At 42.0% G+C, this 13,738-nt stretch overlaps 1 protein-coding gene across 7 annotated transcripts in view; it reads left to right on the forward strand.

Annotated features, from left to right (window-relative positions):
- TTC23 (tetratricopeptide repeat domain 23) overlaps window positions 1-13,738 on the forward strand; it is a 161,096-nt gene that overhangs the window by 56,658 nt on the left and 90,700 nt on the right. For all 7 annotated transcript variants that reach the window (XM_010845843.1, XM_010845838.1, XM_010845841.1 and 4 more), the window contains one exon: window positions 8,940-9,063. In XM_010845843.1, the coding sequence (XP_010844145.1) occupies window positions 8,940-9,063 (124 nt within the window). The remainder of the gene's footprint in view (window positions 1-8,939; window positions 9,064-13,738) is intronic.

Here is a 13,738-nt window from a genome sequence, read left to right on the forward strand (position 1 = left end):
AGGCTTTCTTTATAGTCCAACTCTCACATCCATACATGACTACTGGAAAAACCATAGCTTTGACTAGACGGACCTTTGTTGGCAAAGTAACATCTCTGCTTTTTAATAATGCTGTCTAGGTTTGTCATAGCTTTTCTTCCAAGGAGCAAGCGTCTTTTAATTTCATGGCTGAAGTCACCATCAGCAGTGATTTTGGAGCCCAAAAAGGTAAAGTCTGTCATTGTTTCCATTGTTTCCCCATTTATTTGCCATGAAGTGATGGACTGGATGCCATAATCTTAGTTTTCTGAATCTTGAGTTTTATCAAATTTTTCACTCTCCTCTTTCACTTTCATCAAGAGGCTCTTTAGTTCCTCTTCACTTTCTGCCATAATTGTGGTGTCATCTGCATATCTGAGGTTATTGATATTTCTCCCAGAAAACTTTATTCCAGCATGTGCTTCATCCAGCCTGGCATTTTGCACGATATACTCTGCATATAATTTAAATAAGCAGGGTAACAATATACAGCCTTGATGTATGCCTTTCCCAATTTGGAAGCAGTCTGTATTCCATGTCCAGTTCTAACTGTTGCTTCTTGACCTGCATACAGATTTCTCAGGAGGCAGGTAAGGTGGTCTGGTATTTCTATATCTTGAAGAATTTTCCACCAGTTTGTTGCGATCCACAGTCAAAGGCTTTGGCATAGTCAATAAAGCAGAAGTAGATGTTTTTCTGGAACTCTCTTGATTTTTCTATGATCCAATGGATGTTGGCAGTTTGATCTCCAGTTCTTCTGCCCTTTTAAAATCCAGCCTGATCATCTGGAAGTTCACAGTTCACATACTATTATTGAAGCCTGGCTTGGAGAATTTTAAGCATTATTTTGCCAGCAACTGAGTGCAATTGTATGGTAGTTTGAGCATTCTTTGGCATTGTCTTTCTTTGGGATTGGATTGAAAACTTTTCCAGTCCTGTGCCCACTGCTGAGTTTTCTAAATTCCCTGTCATATTGGGTGCAGCACTTAACAGCATCATCTTTTAGGATTTGAAATAGCTCTGATTCTAACTTTTACTTCTTGACCTCCATGCAGATTTCTCAGAAGGCAGGTAAGGTGATCTGGCATTCCCATCTCTTTCAGAATTTTCCACAGTTTGTTATGATCCACACAGTCAAAGGCTTTGGCATAGTCAATAAAGCAGAGGTAGATGTTTTTCTGGAACTCTCTTGCTTTTTTGATGATCCTACAGATATTGGCAATTTGATCTCTGGTTCCTCTGCCTTGTCTAAATCCAGCTTGAACATCTGAAAGTTCATATTGTTGAAAACTGGCTTGGAGAATTTTGAACATTACTTTGATAGCATATGAGATTAGGGCAATTGTGCAGTAGTTTGAGCATTCTTTGCTATTGCCTTTCTTTGGGATTGGAATGAAAACTGACCTTTTCCAGTCCTGTGCCCACTGCTGAGTTTTCTAAATTTCCTGTCATACTGGGTGCAGCACTTAACAGCATCATCTTTTAGGATTTGAAATAGCTCAATTGGAATTCCATCACCTCCACTAGCTTTGTTCATAGTGATGCTTCCTGAGGCCCACTTGACTTTGCATTCAAGAATGTCTGGCTCTAGGTGAGTGATCACACCATTGTGTTTATCAGGGTTGTGAAGAGCTTTTTTGTATAGTTCTTCTATGTATTCTTGCCACCTCCTCTTCACATCTTCACTTCTGTTAGGTCCATATCATTTCTGTCCTTTATCGAGCCCATCTTTGCATGAAATGTTCCCTTGCTATCTCTAATTTTCTTGAAGAGATCTGTAGTCTTTCGCACTCTATTATTTTCCTTTATTTCTTTGCACTGATCACTGAGGAAGCCTTTCTTATCTCTCCTTGCTATTCTTTGGAACCCTGCATTCAATGGGTATATCTTTCCTTTTCTCCTTTGCCTTTCACTTATCTCCTTTTCTCAGCTATTTGTAAGGCTTCCTCAGACAACCATTTGCCTTTTTGCGTTTCTTTCTCTTGGGGATGGTCTTGATCACTGCCTCCTGTACAATGTCATGAACCTCCATCCATAGTTCTTCAGGCACTCTATCAGATCTAATCCCTTGAATCTGTTTGTCACTTCCACTGTATAATCATAAGGGATTTGATTTAGGTCATACCTGAATGGTCTAGTGGTTTTCCCTACTTTCTTCAATTTAAGTCTGAATTTTGCAATAAGGAGTTTATGATCTAAGCCACAGTCAGCTCCTGGTCTTGTTTTTGCTGACTGTATAGAGCTTCTCCATCTTTAGCTGCAAAGAATATAATCAATCTGATTTCGGTGTTGACCATCTGGTGACTCCATGTGCAGTCTTCTCTTGTGTTGTTGGAAGAGGGTGTTTGCTATGACCAATGCATTCTCTTGGCAAAACTCTGTTGGCCTTTGCCCTGCTTCATTTTGTACTCCAAGGCCAAATTTGCCTGTTACTCCATGTCTCTTTTAACTTCCTACTTTTGCATTTCAATCCCCTATAATGAAAAGGACATCTTTTTTGGGTGTTAGTTCTAGAAGGTCTTGTAGGTCTTCATTGAACTGTTCAACTTCAGCTTCTTCAGCATTACTGGTTGGGGCATAGACTTGGATTACTGTGATATTGAATGATTTACCTTGGAAACGAACAGAGATCATTCTGTCATTTTTGTGATTGCGTCCAAGTACTGCATTTCTCACTCTTTTGTTGACTGTGAGGGCTACTCCATTTCTTTTAAGGGATTCTTGCCCACAGTAGTATATATAATGGTCATCTGAGTTAAATTCACCCATTCCAGTCCATTTTAGTTCACTGATTCCTAAAATATCCATGTTCACTCTTGCTATCTCCTGTTTGACCACTTTCAATTTACCCTAAATGGACCTAACATTGGACCTAACATTCCAGGTTCCTATACAGTACTGTTCTTTGTAACATCAGACTTTACTTCAATCACCAGTCACATCCGCAACTGGGTATTGTTTTTGCTCTGGCTCCGTCTCTTCATTCTTTCTGGAGTTATTTCTCCACTGATCTCCAGTAGCATATTAGGCACCTACTGACCTGGGGAGTTCATCTTCAGTGTCCTATCTTTTTGCCTTTTCATACTGTTCATGGGGTTCTCAAGGCAAAAGTACCGATGGGGTTTGCCATTCCCTTCCCTAGTGGACCATGTTTTGTCAGAACTCTCCACCATGACCTGTCCATCTTGGGTGGCCCTACACAGCTCCCAAGTTTCACTGAGTTAGACGAGGCTGTGGTCCCTATGATCATCTTGGTTAGTTCTCTGGATTGTGGTTTTCATTTTGTCTGCCCTCTGATGGATGAGGATAAGAGGCTTATGGATGCTTCCTGATGGGAGAGACTGACTGAGGGGGAAACTGTGTCTTGTTCTGATGGGTGGGGCTATGCTTAGTAAATCTTTAATCCTTAGGAAATTAATATTGGTACATATTATTATCTAATCTATAAACCTTATTCATATTCCTCCAATTATCTCAGTAATATCTTTTACAGGAAAAAATATTAGACAGAGTCATGTTTTAGTCCATGAAATCATGCTGACTAGAATTATTATGTCTTTTTGAGTGAGTGAGTTTGAGTGAGTGAAAGTCACTTAGTAATGTCTGACTCTGTGACCCCATGGGCTATACAGTCCATGGAATTCTCCAGGCCAGAATACTGGAGTGGGTACCCATTCCTGAATTCTCTAGGGGATCTTCCCAACCCAGGGATCAAACCCAGGTCTCCCACATTACAGGTGGATTCTTTACCAGCTGAGCCACAAGGTCTCTTTAGTATCCTTTAATCTATTAGAAAAGCAGTTCCTAGGTGGCTCGGTGGTAAATAACCCACGTGCCAATGCAAGAATGGCAGGTTCAATCCTGGGTCAGGAAGATCCCCTGGAGCAGGAGATGGGTACCCACTCCAGTATTCTTACCTGGAGAATTCCATAGAGAAGCCTGGCAGGCTGCAAAGAATCAGACATGGCTGAGCACAAGCACAAAACACCAACAAATCTGTCAGATCAGTTCCTTAGCCTGTCTGTGTCTTCCACAATTTTGATATTTGTAAAAAGTACTGTATTAGTCTGCTTGGGCTGCTATAATAGAATACTACAGATTGGGTAGCCTAAACAACAGAAATTTACTCCTCACAATCCTGGAAACTGGAAGTCCAGGATCAAGGAGCCAGCAGAGCTGCTGTGTGGTGAGAACTCACCCCTTGGGCTGTAGACCACCACCCTCAATCTGTGTCCTCACATGGCCTCCCCTTTGTGCATGGAGGGTAGGGGAAGGAGGAGGGAAAGGTGTGCCTTCTCAAAAGGACACTAATCCTATTGGATCAGGGCCCCACCTTTATGACCTCATGTCACCTTAGTTACATCTTTAGAGGCCTTATCTCCACATGCCCCATTGGAGGGTTAGGGCTTCAACAAAAGAATTTGTCGGGTGCCGCAAACGTATACTCCAACTGTTTTGTAGAATACCCCCCAATTTGAATTTGTCATGTGTTTTCTTGATGATTAGAATCAGATTATATATTTGGGGCAGAAATCCCACACAACTGAAAAAAGGGCCCTTTCTGGTGCATCTTACTAGGAGGCGTATGATGTCTGTTTGCCTCATTACTATGATGCTAAATTTGATAACTTGGTTAAGGTGCTATCTGGAAGGTTTCTTCATTGTAGAATTATTATTCTTCCATTTGCAATTAATCAGTATCCTGTAGGGAGAATCATTAACACTATAAATATATCCTATTCCTCATCAAAACTTCACCCCTTACTTTTAACATGCATTGATGATTCTCACCTGAATCAGTTATTGCTATGATGTTTGTCCAATGGTGATTCTCTGACTTTGCCATGATTTCAATATTTGTTTATTAGCATTCATTTTACAGGGAAGAGCTTTCCCTTCTTCACACATCATTGTTCATTTGTTTATATCAATATGGGTTCAAGAAATCCTATTTTTCAATGTGTTACAATCCATTATCATCGTCAAAACTTAAATTATTGTATATTTGCTGTGGGAGCCCCTTCAGTCTGGCTTCTGAGTTCTTGATACGTCCCTATAATTCTTTCCTTGATTTCAGGCACAACAAGATTTTTTGGTTTCATCTTGTACTTTCCCTGTTCCAGCTGTGGTTTCAGGGAATGCTGTTTCATCCTAGTAGAGAATAGTATTTAGATACCAAGAGCTGTTTATGAAATGCCCATTTGGCCATTTATGGCCAAACTGATCCTCAGAGTCGCGTGTTTTAATATGAAGAATGATGTTGTGGGAAGAGCTCTGGACTTTGCATCAAGGAGCTTGACTGTGAGTTCTGATTCTGCCACTTGGTGGTAAATCGTTTTGCCTTTCTGGTCTTACTTTCCTTCCTTAAATTGAGGAGATCAACTAGATTATTTACGAGGCTCATCCCAGTTCTGAGATTGTCTGCCTACACATACTTCTCTTCTACCTCTTACCCAGGCCTGTTGGCTAAAGCCACTGGAACCGGCAGGGTAAAGTTTGGAAAATCAAAAAAGGATATCTGGACTACACATTCTAGCAAATAAAAAAGCAGAGAGAGGACAGGCCACAGTTTCAAAGTGAAACTGTGTGGAGGTGCAAGTCCTTCGAGCTTAGGCATTGGCCCTGGTCCCTGATGCAGATAGTGAGGACCCAGGCTGTGATCTGAGAGGCAGACTCTCAGCTGCATATAGCCCTTCCTTGGAATCTTGTGGTTGGGACAGATTCACCATCAGATCAGGTCCCCCTCTCTTTTTGGCAAACTGTCTATCTAGACTTCTCAATGTTTTTATAATTTATTTCTTTCTCATACACTGTGTTCATTTGCTCTGTGTCCAAGGAAGCCATTCCCTAAATTTCCTGGCTCTTAGAGGCCATAAAAAGATGTTTCCCAAAAGAAGAAATACACACACATGAAGCCAATAAACACATGAAGATGTTCAGCCTTACTAGCTTTGCAGGAAAAAAAATGAAAACTAAAACAAGGAGAAATAGCTAACTGACAAATTGGCAAGTTAACCCCCAACTAGTGCTGGGCACTGTGTAAGGGGCATTTCATGCTCACATGCCACACTGGAAGGGAGATGTGGGATGGAAGCAGCTGCTCATGGAAGCTGTCTAGCAAACTCCAGCAAAGCCTCAGGGCTTTGCATATGCTTTACCCAATTGTCATGTTCCCAGGAATTCATTCTAAGAAAATACTTACAGATATGAACAAAGCTATCCACACAGGATGTTCAGAGAGAAAAAATTTCTAAAACAACCTAAGTGCTTAAATATTTGTGGGTTGAATAACTCATTTATGATATATCCATACAGTAAAATACTGTACAGCCATTAAAAATTATCACAAAACATGATATGGAGAAATGTTCACAAATTGTGAAAACAAGTTGCAAACAGGTATGTAGCTTATAAGCGTATTTTTAAAAAGAAAAAGATATATAGATTCACAAGAATGAAGAATAGAAAGAGATTTAGCTACCTACTTATCTTGAAGAGGTGCAATGGCAGGTGACTTTTCTTTTTTCCTTCTTTTGTTTGCTCACTTGTATTTTGATAATGGGCCTTCCCTGTTGACTCAGTGGTAAAGAATCTGCCTGCCAATGCAGGAGATGCAAGCTTGATCTCTGGGTCAGGATGATTCCCTGGAGAAGGAAATGGCAACCCACTCTAGTATTCTTGCCTGGGAAATCCCGTGGACAGAAGAGCCTGGTTGGCTACAGTCCATGGAGTCTTGAAAGAATCGGACACAGGTTAGTGACTAAACAACAGCAACATTTTGATAAAGAGCATATATTATTTTTGTAGTAAGAAAAGTGTTACTTTTACTATACTACATATAGGAAAAAAACACAGCTCCATCTTCCTTTATCACTGTGGAGTGAGCACAGTGTGCCCTCAGCTTCTCTTGCTAAATCAGAAAAGCAGCTGTCTTGGGGTCAAGTATCTGGCCATGTACTCTTGTCAAGGGAATGTTTCACAGTGAAAGTGTTTCTAACCCACATAGAAACTGTGTGGAAGTGCAAGTCCTTTGAGCTTAGGCATTGACCGGGAGGGTCGGGTATCCTGGGTCTTCTCCTGTGTTTTCTACACAACTCTGTCCTTATTCTTACCATTCTTCCTCTGCTTTACTCCCTTAGGCTGCGTACCTTCTACCTCCTCTTTTGCTATTCCAGCTATCTATTGCTATATCACATCCCAAGACGTACGTGTGTGTGTGTGTTAAGTCGCTTCAGTCATGTTGGATTCCTTGCAACCCTATGGACTGTAGCCCGCCAGGCTCCTCTGTCCATGGGATTCTCCAGGCAAGAATACTGGAGTGGGTTTCCTTGCCCTCCTCCAGGGGATCTTCCCGACCCAGGGATTGAACCCTCATCTGTTATGTCTCCTACATTGGCAGGCTGGTTCTTTACCACTAGTGCCACCTGAGTAGGCAGTCTTAGACCAAGACTTGGTGGTGTACAACAAAAACAGTGATTAATTTCGCTCATGAACCTGCAGTTTGTGCAGAGCTCAGTGGGGTCTGGTCAGCTCTACTCCATACAGCATCAGCTGGGCTCAGCAGGTGTGGAGCATCTGCTGCCAGGGTGGCAGTGTTCTGCAGCTGACGGACGCTGTCATCAGCTCCTTTCCGTGGAGGCCTCTCTGTGGGGCCGCTTAGGCTTCCTCATGAAATCATGGTTAAGCTGTTAGTCTTCTGGGGCTGCTGTGGCAAAATGCCACAGACTGGGTGGCTTCAACCAAGAAAGTTTGTTTTCTCACAGTTCTGGAGCCTAGAAGTCTAAGGTCAAGATGTTGAAAGGGTTGGTTTTCTTCAGCACCCTCTCTCCATGCCTTGCTGACTCCTGCCTTCTGTGTCCTCACAAAGCATTTCTCTGTGTGTGCCCATTTCTCGTGTCTCCTTCTCTTCTTATAAAAAGTATATTAGATGAGGCCCCCATTGTGATGGCCTCATTTTAACTTCTTCACCTCTTCAAAGTTCATCTCTCCAAATGCAGTTATATTCTGAAGTACTTAGCACTCCAACAAATGAATCTGAGGGTGGGAGACACCTTTCGGCTCATAGCAAGTTCCAGGAGTGAGTACCTAAGGGGAGACAGAGAGTAGAAGCTGCCAGTTCTTTAAGGCCTGGGCCCGAAAAGTGGTGCTGCCTCACTGCCTCCACGTTAGTTTAACCAAGCAGTCATAAACCCAGATTCAAAGAAAAGGGACATAGACCACCGTCTCTGGATGGAAGGAGTGTCAAAGAATTTCAGAGCTGTACTTTAAAACCACCAGCCTCGCTTTGAGAATATTGCTGCTCTAAGCTGACCTGGAGCTGGAATCCACACCATTCACTATTCTCTTTGTCCTGGCACTGGATGAAAATGTGCTTCTTACTCTTTTAACAAAATCTGCTTGCAAAGTCCTGCTGACTTCATTGGCTGTGCTAATATCCCAGCTACTAAAGAAGATGTTTGAATTGAGAGCTAGAGGGTGTTATTTGAAAACTACCACCACTGGCCTACTTGTGTCTGAAGATGTAGGAGCTGGTCATTTATGGGCAGCTTCTTTATTCCATAACATTTTCCACTATTTACTATAAACTTAAATGTACTATAAATTTTACTCTTTTTTATGTATATTGTCTATTTCACCCAGCCAGATGAATACCCTGCCACCAAAAACATATCTTTGTACTATAAACTTAAATGTACTATAAATTTTACCATTTTTAAATGTATATTGTCTATTTCACCCAACCAGAAGAATACCCTGCCACCCAAATCAGATCTTAATTTTGTTCTCTGATGTATCACACATATTTAGAACCATGCCTGGCCCATAATCATCACTCTATAAATGTATATTGAATGGATAAAAGTACACATTAATTTTGTACCTTGTTGTCTAACTAGTGGGCCTGTTTTTCCTTCCTTCAGTACAAAAAGGCTCTCCATGAGCTAGTGCACTGCATGGCTCTGACAAGGATCTGCTACGGTGATTCCCACTGGAAGCTGGCCGAGGCACACGTTAACCTGGCTAAGGGTTATCTTCAGCTGAAAGGTGAGTCTGCCTCAGGCTGTGGAGGATCAGCTGGCTGGTTTCTGCTTTTTTCCCAGACTTGGCTTAACTTTAGGAGGGTCAGGTGTTCTTAGATGTTCTCCTCTCCACACATTGAGAAGCCATTTCCTTTCACAGCCAATATGATTTTCTAATATAATATGCAAAAAAGAGAAGGAAGATTTTAGCCCTGCAGAACTTTATTCTTTATGATCTTAAAAACAGTTCTTAGGAGAAAATTGATTTGTTAGCTTTGAAGGCATTGTAGAAATGGCCTAGGGTCTAGAGTCGGAGCCTAAAATAGAATCCATTCATATATGTATTGATGGAAAATCTCTTGCCTGTGAGACCAAACCCCTCCCCCCAAAATAAAAGGCTAAATCAAGCTGGCAGTAAGCAAAAGGTAACTTATTGATTCATACACCTTAAAATCCAAGGGTAAGTCTTACTGTAGACTTAGCCAGTGGAGAAGGCAATAGCACCCCACTCCAGTATTTTTGCCTAGAAAATCCCATGGACGGAGGAGCCTGGTAGGCTGCAGTCCATGGGGTCACTAAGAGTCGGACACAACTGAGCGACTTCACTTTCACTTTTCACTTTCATGCATTGGAGAAGGAAAGGCAACCCACTCCAGTGTTCTTGCCTGGAGAATCCCAGGGACGGGGGAGCCTGATGGGCTGCCGTCTATGGGGTCGCACAGAGTCGGACACGACTGAAGCGACTTAGCAGCAGCAGCAGCAGACTTAGCCAGATCCACGTTTTCAAACAACATGATCAGATTTCCATTCCTCTCTTTCTCCAGCACTTGACTCTGCTTTCCTCTGTATTGGCTCCATTCTTAGCCCAACTTTGCCCACATTGGTGGCAGCAAGGTTGCCAGCAGCTTCAGGTTTCCCTCCTCAGCATTCCCAGGATAAAAAAGAATGTATCTTAACCAAAATCTCACAGTTTGGGGATTCTTATTGGGATGACTTGGGTTGTATGCCAAAGACAAGAACTAGTCTGAGGAAATGGCAACCCCCACCCCAGTATTCTTGCCTGGAGAATCCTGTGGGCAGAGGAGCCTGACAGGCTGCAGTCCATGGGCTTGCCAAAAGTCGGACATGACCTAGCAACTGAGCATACACACATGGTCTGATTGGCAAGACCTGACTTTGCTTCCATTGGATCCTGGGGGAGAGGCTGGCCTTGGCTAAATCATGTGGACTGAGTGTGCAGGGGCATTCTCAAAAGAAAAGAGGGCAAGGGAGAATAGATGCAGAGAAGGCAAAAACACAGACTGGCAACCATGGACAAGACGCACAAGAGCACGTCTCTGTCCCTTCAGCTGAAAAGAGATGATACTGATAATGATGCTGCTGCCTTCCCAGCATCATGGATCAGCCCAATGAGTGAGTAAATGAAGTGAAGTGGAAAACACCACAATGCTATGCTTACAACTGCCACCCAATAAACTTAGCCGAACCTAACAGGTAGACTGGTCCTACCTGTTAGATCAAAGACTGTTAGAGCCAGAGGGGACCTTGAAGATCATCTAGTTCAAACCACACCCCTCTACCCCCTGTTTTCTAGATTCAGAGGAAACAACTAGTTTGATTTGAAACAGGCTGCCCCAGGTCAGACCATTAATAGCTGACCCAAGACTCAGATCTAGGATTTTGGTTGCCAGTGCAAATGTCCTGGCATCTGGGATTTTAAGTGATGCTTTCCCACCACAGTCTGAAGAAGTCCTACCTTTCTTCATTATGGACTTTTTTTTTACTCAAATTAAAATAAAAGCAGTATCTACTAGTTACTGAGGTCTCATTGAGTGCCAGGCACCATGCTATTTTCCACATATAATTTCATTTAATCATCACCAGATGGCGCTAATGGTAAAGAACCTTCATGCCAATGCAGGAGACTTAAAAGGCGTAGGTTCAATCTCTGAATCCAGAAGATCCCCTGGAGAAGGGCATGGCAATCCACTCCAGTATTCTTGCTTAGAATCCCATGGACGGAGGAGCCTGATGGGCTATAGTCCATGGGGTCGCAAAGAGTCAGACACAACTGAAGTGAGTTAACACATACACACACACACACACACACTTCACTACTGTGCTATGAGGCAGGTAATGTTATTTTCTCTGTCTACAGTCCAAAAAGATAAGGCCAAAATTTCTGGGTAACTGATGGAGCAGGAAATCTGGGCAGTGTGATTTCAGGGCTAGCATTCTTGAGCCTCAACCCATGCTGCCTCCAGTAGGTTGAGTTCCAAGTTCCTTGAAGAAATAGACAAATGGTTGTTTGAGGCCTTACAAATAGCTGAGAAAAGAAGAGAAGCTAAAAGCAAAGGAGAAAAGGAACTGTAAACCCATTTGAGTGCAGAGTTCCAAAGAATAACAAGGAGAGATAAGAAAGCCTTCCTCCATGATCAATGCAAAGAAATAGAGGAAAACAATGGAATAGGAAAGACTAGAGATCTCTTCAAGAAAATCAGAGATACCAAGGGAATATTTCATGCAAAGATGAGCACAATATAGGACAGAAATGGTATGGACCTAACAGAAGCAGAAGATGTAAAGAAGAGGTGGCAAGAAACACAGAACTATCCAAAAAGATCTTCACAACCCAGATAACCACAATGGTGTGATCACTCACCTGGAGCCAGACATTCTGGAATGTAAAGTCAAGTGAGCCTCAGGAAGCATCACTATGAACAAAGCTAGTGGAGGTGATGGAATTCCAGTTGAGCTATTTCAAATCCTAAAGGATGATGCTGTTAAGTGCTGCACCCAAAATGCCAGCAAATTTGGAAAACTCAGCAGTGGGCATGGGACTGGAAAAGGTCAGTTTTCATTCCAATCCCAAAGAAAGGCAATGTCAAAGAATGTTCAAACTACTGCACAATTACACTCATCTCACACACTAGCAAAGTAATACTCAAAATTCTCCAAGTGAGGCTTAAAGAGTATGTGAACCGTGAACTTCCAGATGTTCAAGCTGGATTTAGAAAAAGCAGAGGAACTAGAGATCAAATTGCCAGCATCTGTTGGATCATCGAAAAAGCAAGAGAGTTCCAGAAAAACATCTACTGCTTTATTGACTGTGCCAAAGCCTTTGACTGTGTGGATCACTATAAACTGTGGGAAATTCTGAAAGAGATGAGAATACCAGACTGCCTTACCTGCCTCTTGAGAAATCTGTATGCAGGTCAGGAAGCAACAGTTAGAACTGGACATGGAACAACAGACTGGTTCCAAATCGGGAAAGGAGTACATCAAGGCTGTATATTGTCACCTGCTTATTTAACTTATATGCAAAGTACATCATGAGAAAGGCTGGGCTGGATGAAGCACAAGCTGGAATCAAGATTGCCAGGAGAAATATAAAAAACCTCAGATACACAGATGACACTACCCTCATGGCAGAAAGCGAAGCAGAACTAAAGAGCCTCTTGATGAAAGTGAAAGAGGAGAGTGAAAAAGTTGCTTTAAAACTCAACATTCAGAAAACTAAGTTCATGGCATCTGGTCCCATCACTTCATGGCAAATAGATGGGGAAACAATGGAAACAGTGACAGACTTTATATTTTGGGGCTCCAAAATCACTGCAGATGGTGACTGCAGCCACGAAATTAAAAGATACTTGCTCTTGGAAGAAAAGCTATGACCAACCTAGACAGCATATTAGAAACCAGAGACATCACTTTGCTGACAAAGGTTTCTATAGTCAAAGCTATGGTTTTTCCAGTAGTCACATATGGATATGAGAGTTGGATCATAAAGAAAGCTGAGCACCAAAGAATGGATGCTTTTGAACTGTGGTGTTGGAGAAGATTCTTGAGAGTCCCTTGGACTGCAAGGAGATCCAACCTGTCAATCCTAAAGGAAATCAGTCCTGAATATTCATTGGAAGAACTGATGGTGAAGCTGAAACTCCAATACTTTGGCCACCTGATGTGAACAACTGACTCATTGAAAAAGACCCTTATGCTGGGAAAGATTGAAAGCAGGAGGAAAAGGGATAACAGAGAATGAGATGGTTGGATGGCATCACCAACTCGATGGACATGAGTTTGAGCAAGCTTCGGGAGTTGGTGATGGACGGGGAAGCTTGGCATGCTGCAGTCCATGGGTTACAAAGAGTCAGACAGTGAACTAAACTGAACTGATCATGTCTTTTATAATATTGCATATGTTATTGGCACTAATAAATTTCTGGTAGGTTGATTATGTGCTTTAAAAAAAAAAGACAAAATTCTGTAAGTGCTCCTACAAAAATAGCATACCCTGGATTTTTCTCTTTTTGCCTGTATTTATTTATTTCTTCTTCTTTTTTTAATTTTTTAATTGAAGGATAATTGCTTTACAGAATTTTGTGTTTTTCTGTGATACATCAGCAAGAATCAGCCATCGGTACACCCATGTCCCCTCCCTCCCATCTTCCTCCCCATCACATCCTTCAGCCTATCACAGAGCCCCTGTTTGAGTTCCCTGATTGATACAGCAAATGCATGCCCTGGATTTTCTCCATCAGAAAATCTATTCTGTTTTATAGACATAGGAGCAGAATGAACTTCACATTTTGACAGCTTTATTTATTTATTTATTTATTTTAGAGATTGAAAGTACAATTCCTTGTAATGAAGAATGTAAGACCAGGAGTATTGGGATATGAGTGGAGGGGTATGTTGTT

This window comes from Bison bison, unplaced genomic scaffold (genome assembly GCF_000754665.1).
Source record: "Bison bison bison isolate TAMUID 2011002044 unplaced genomic scaffold, Bison_UMD1.0 scf7180017864224, whole genome shotgun sequence".
Lineage (NCBI taxonomy): Eukaryota > Metazoa > Chordata > Mammalia > Artiodactyla > Bovidae > Bison > Bison bison.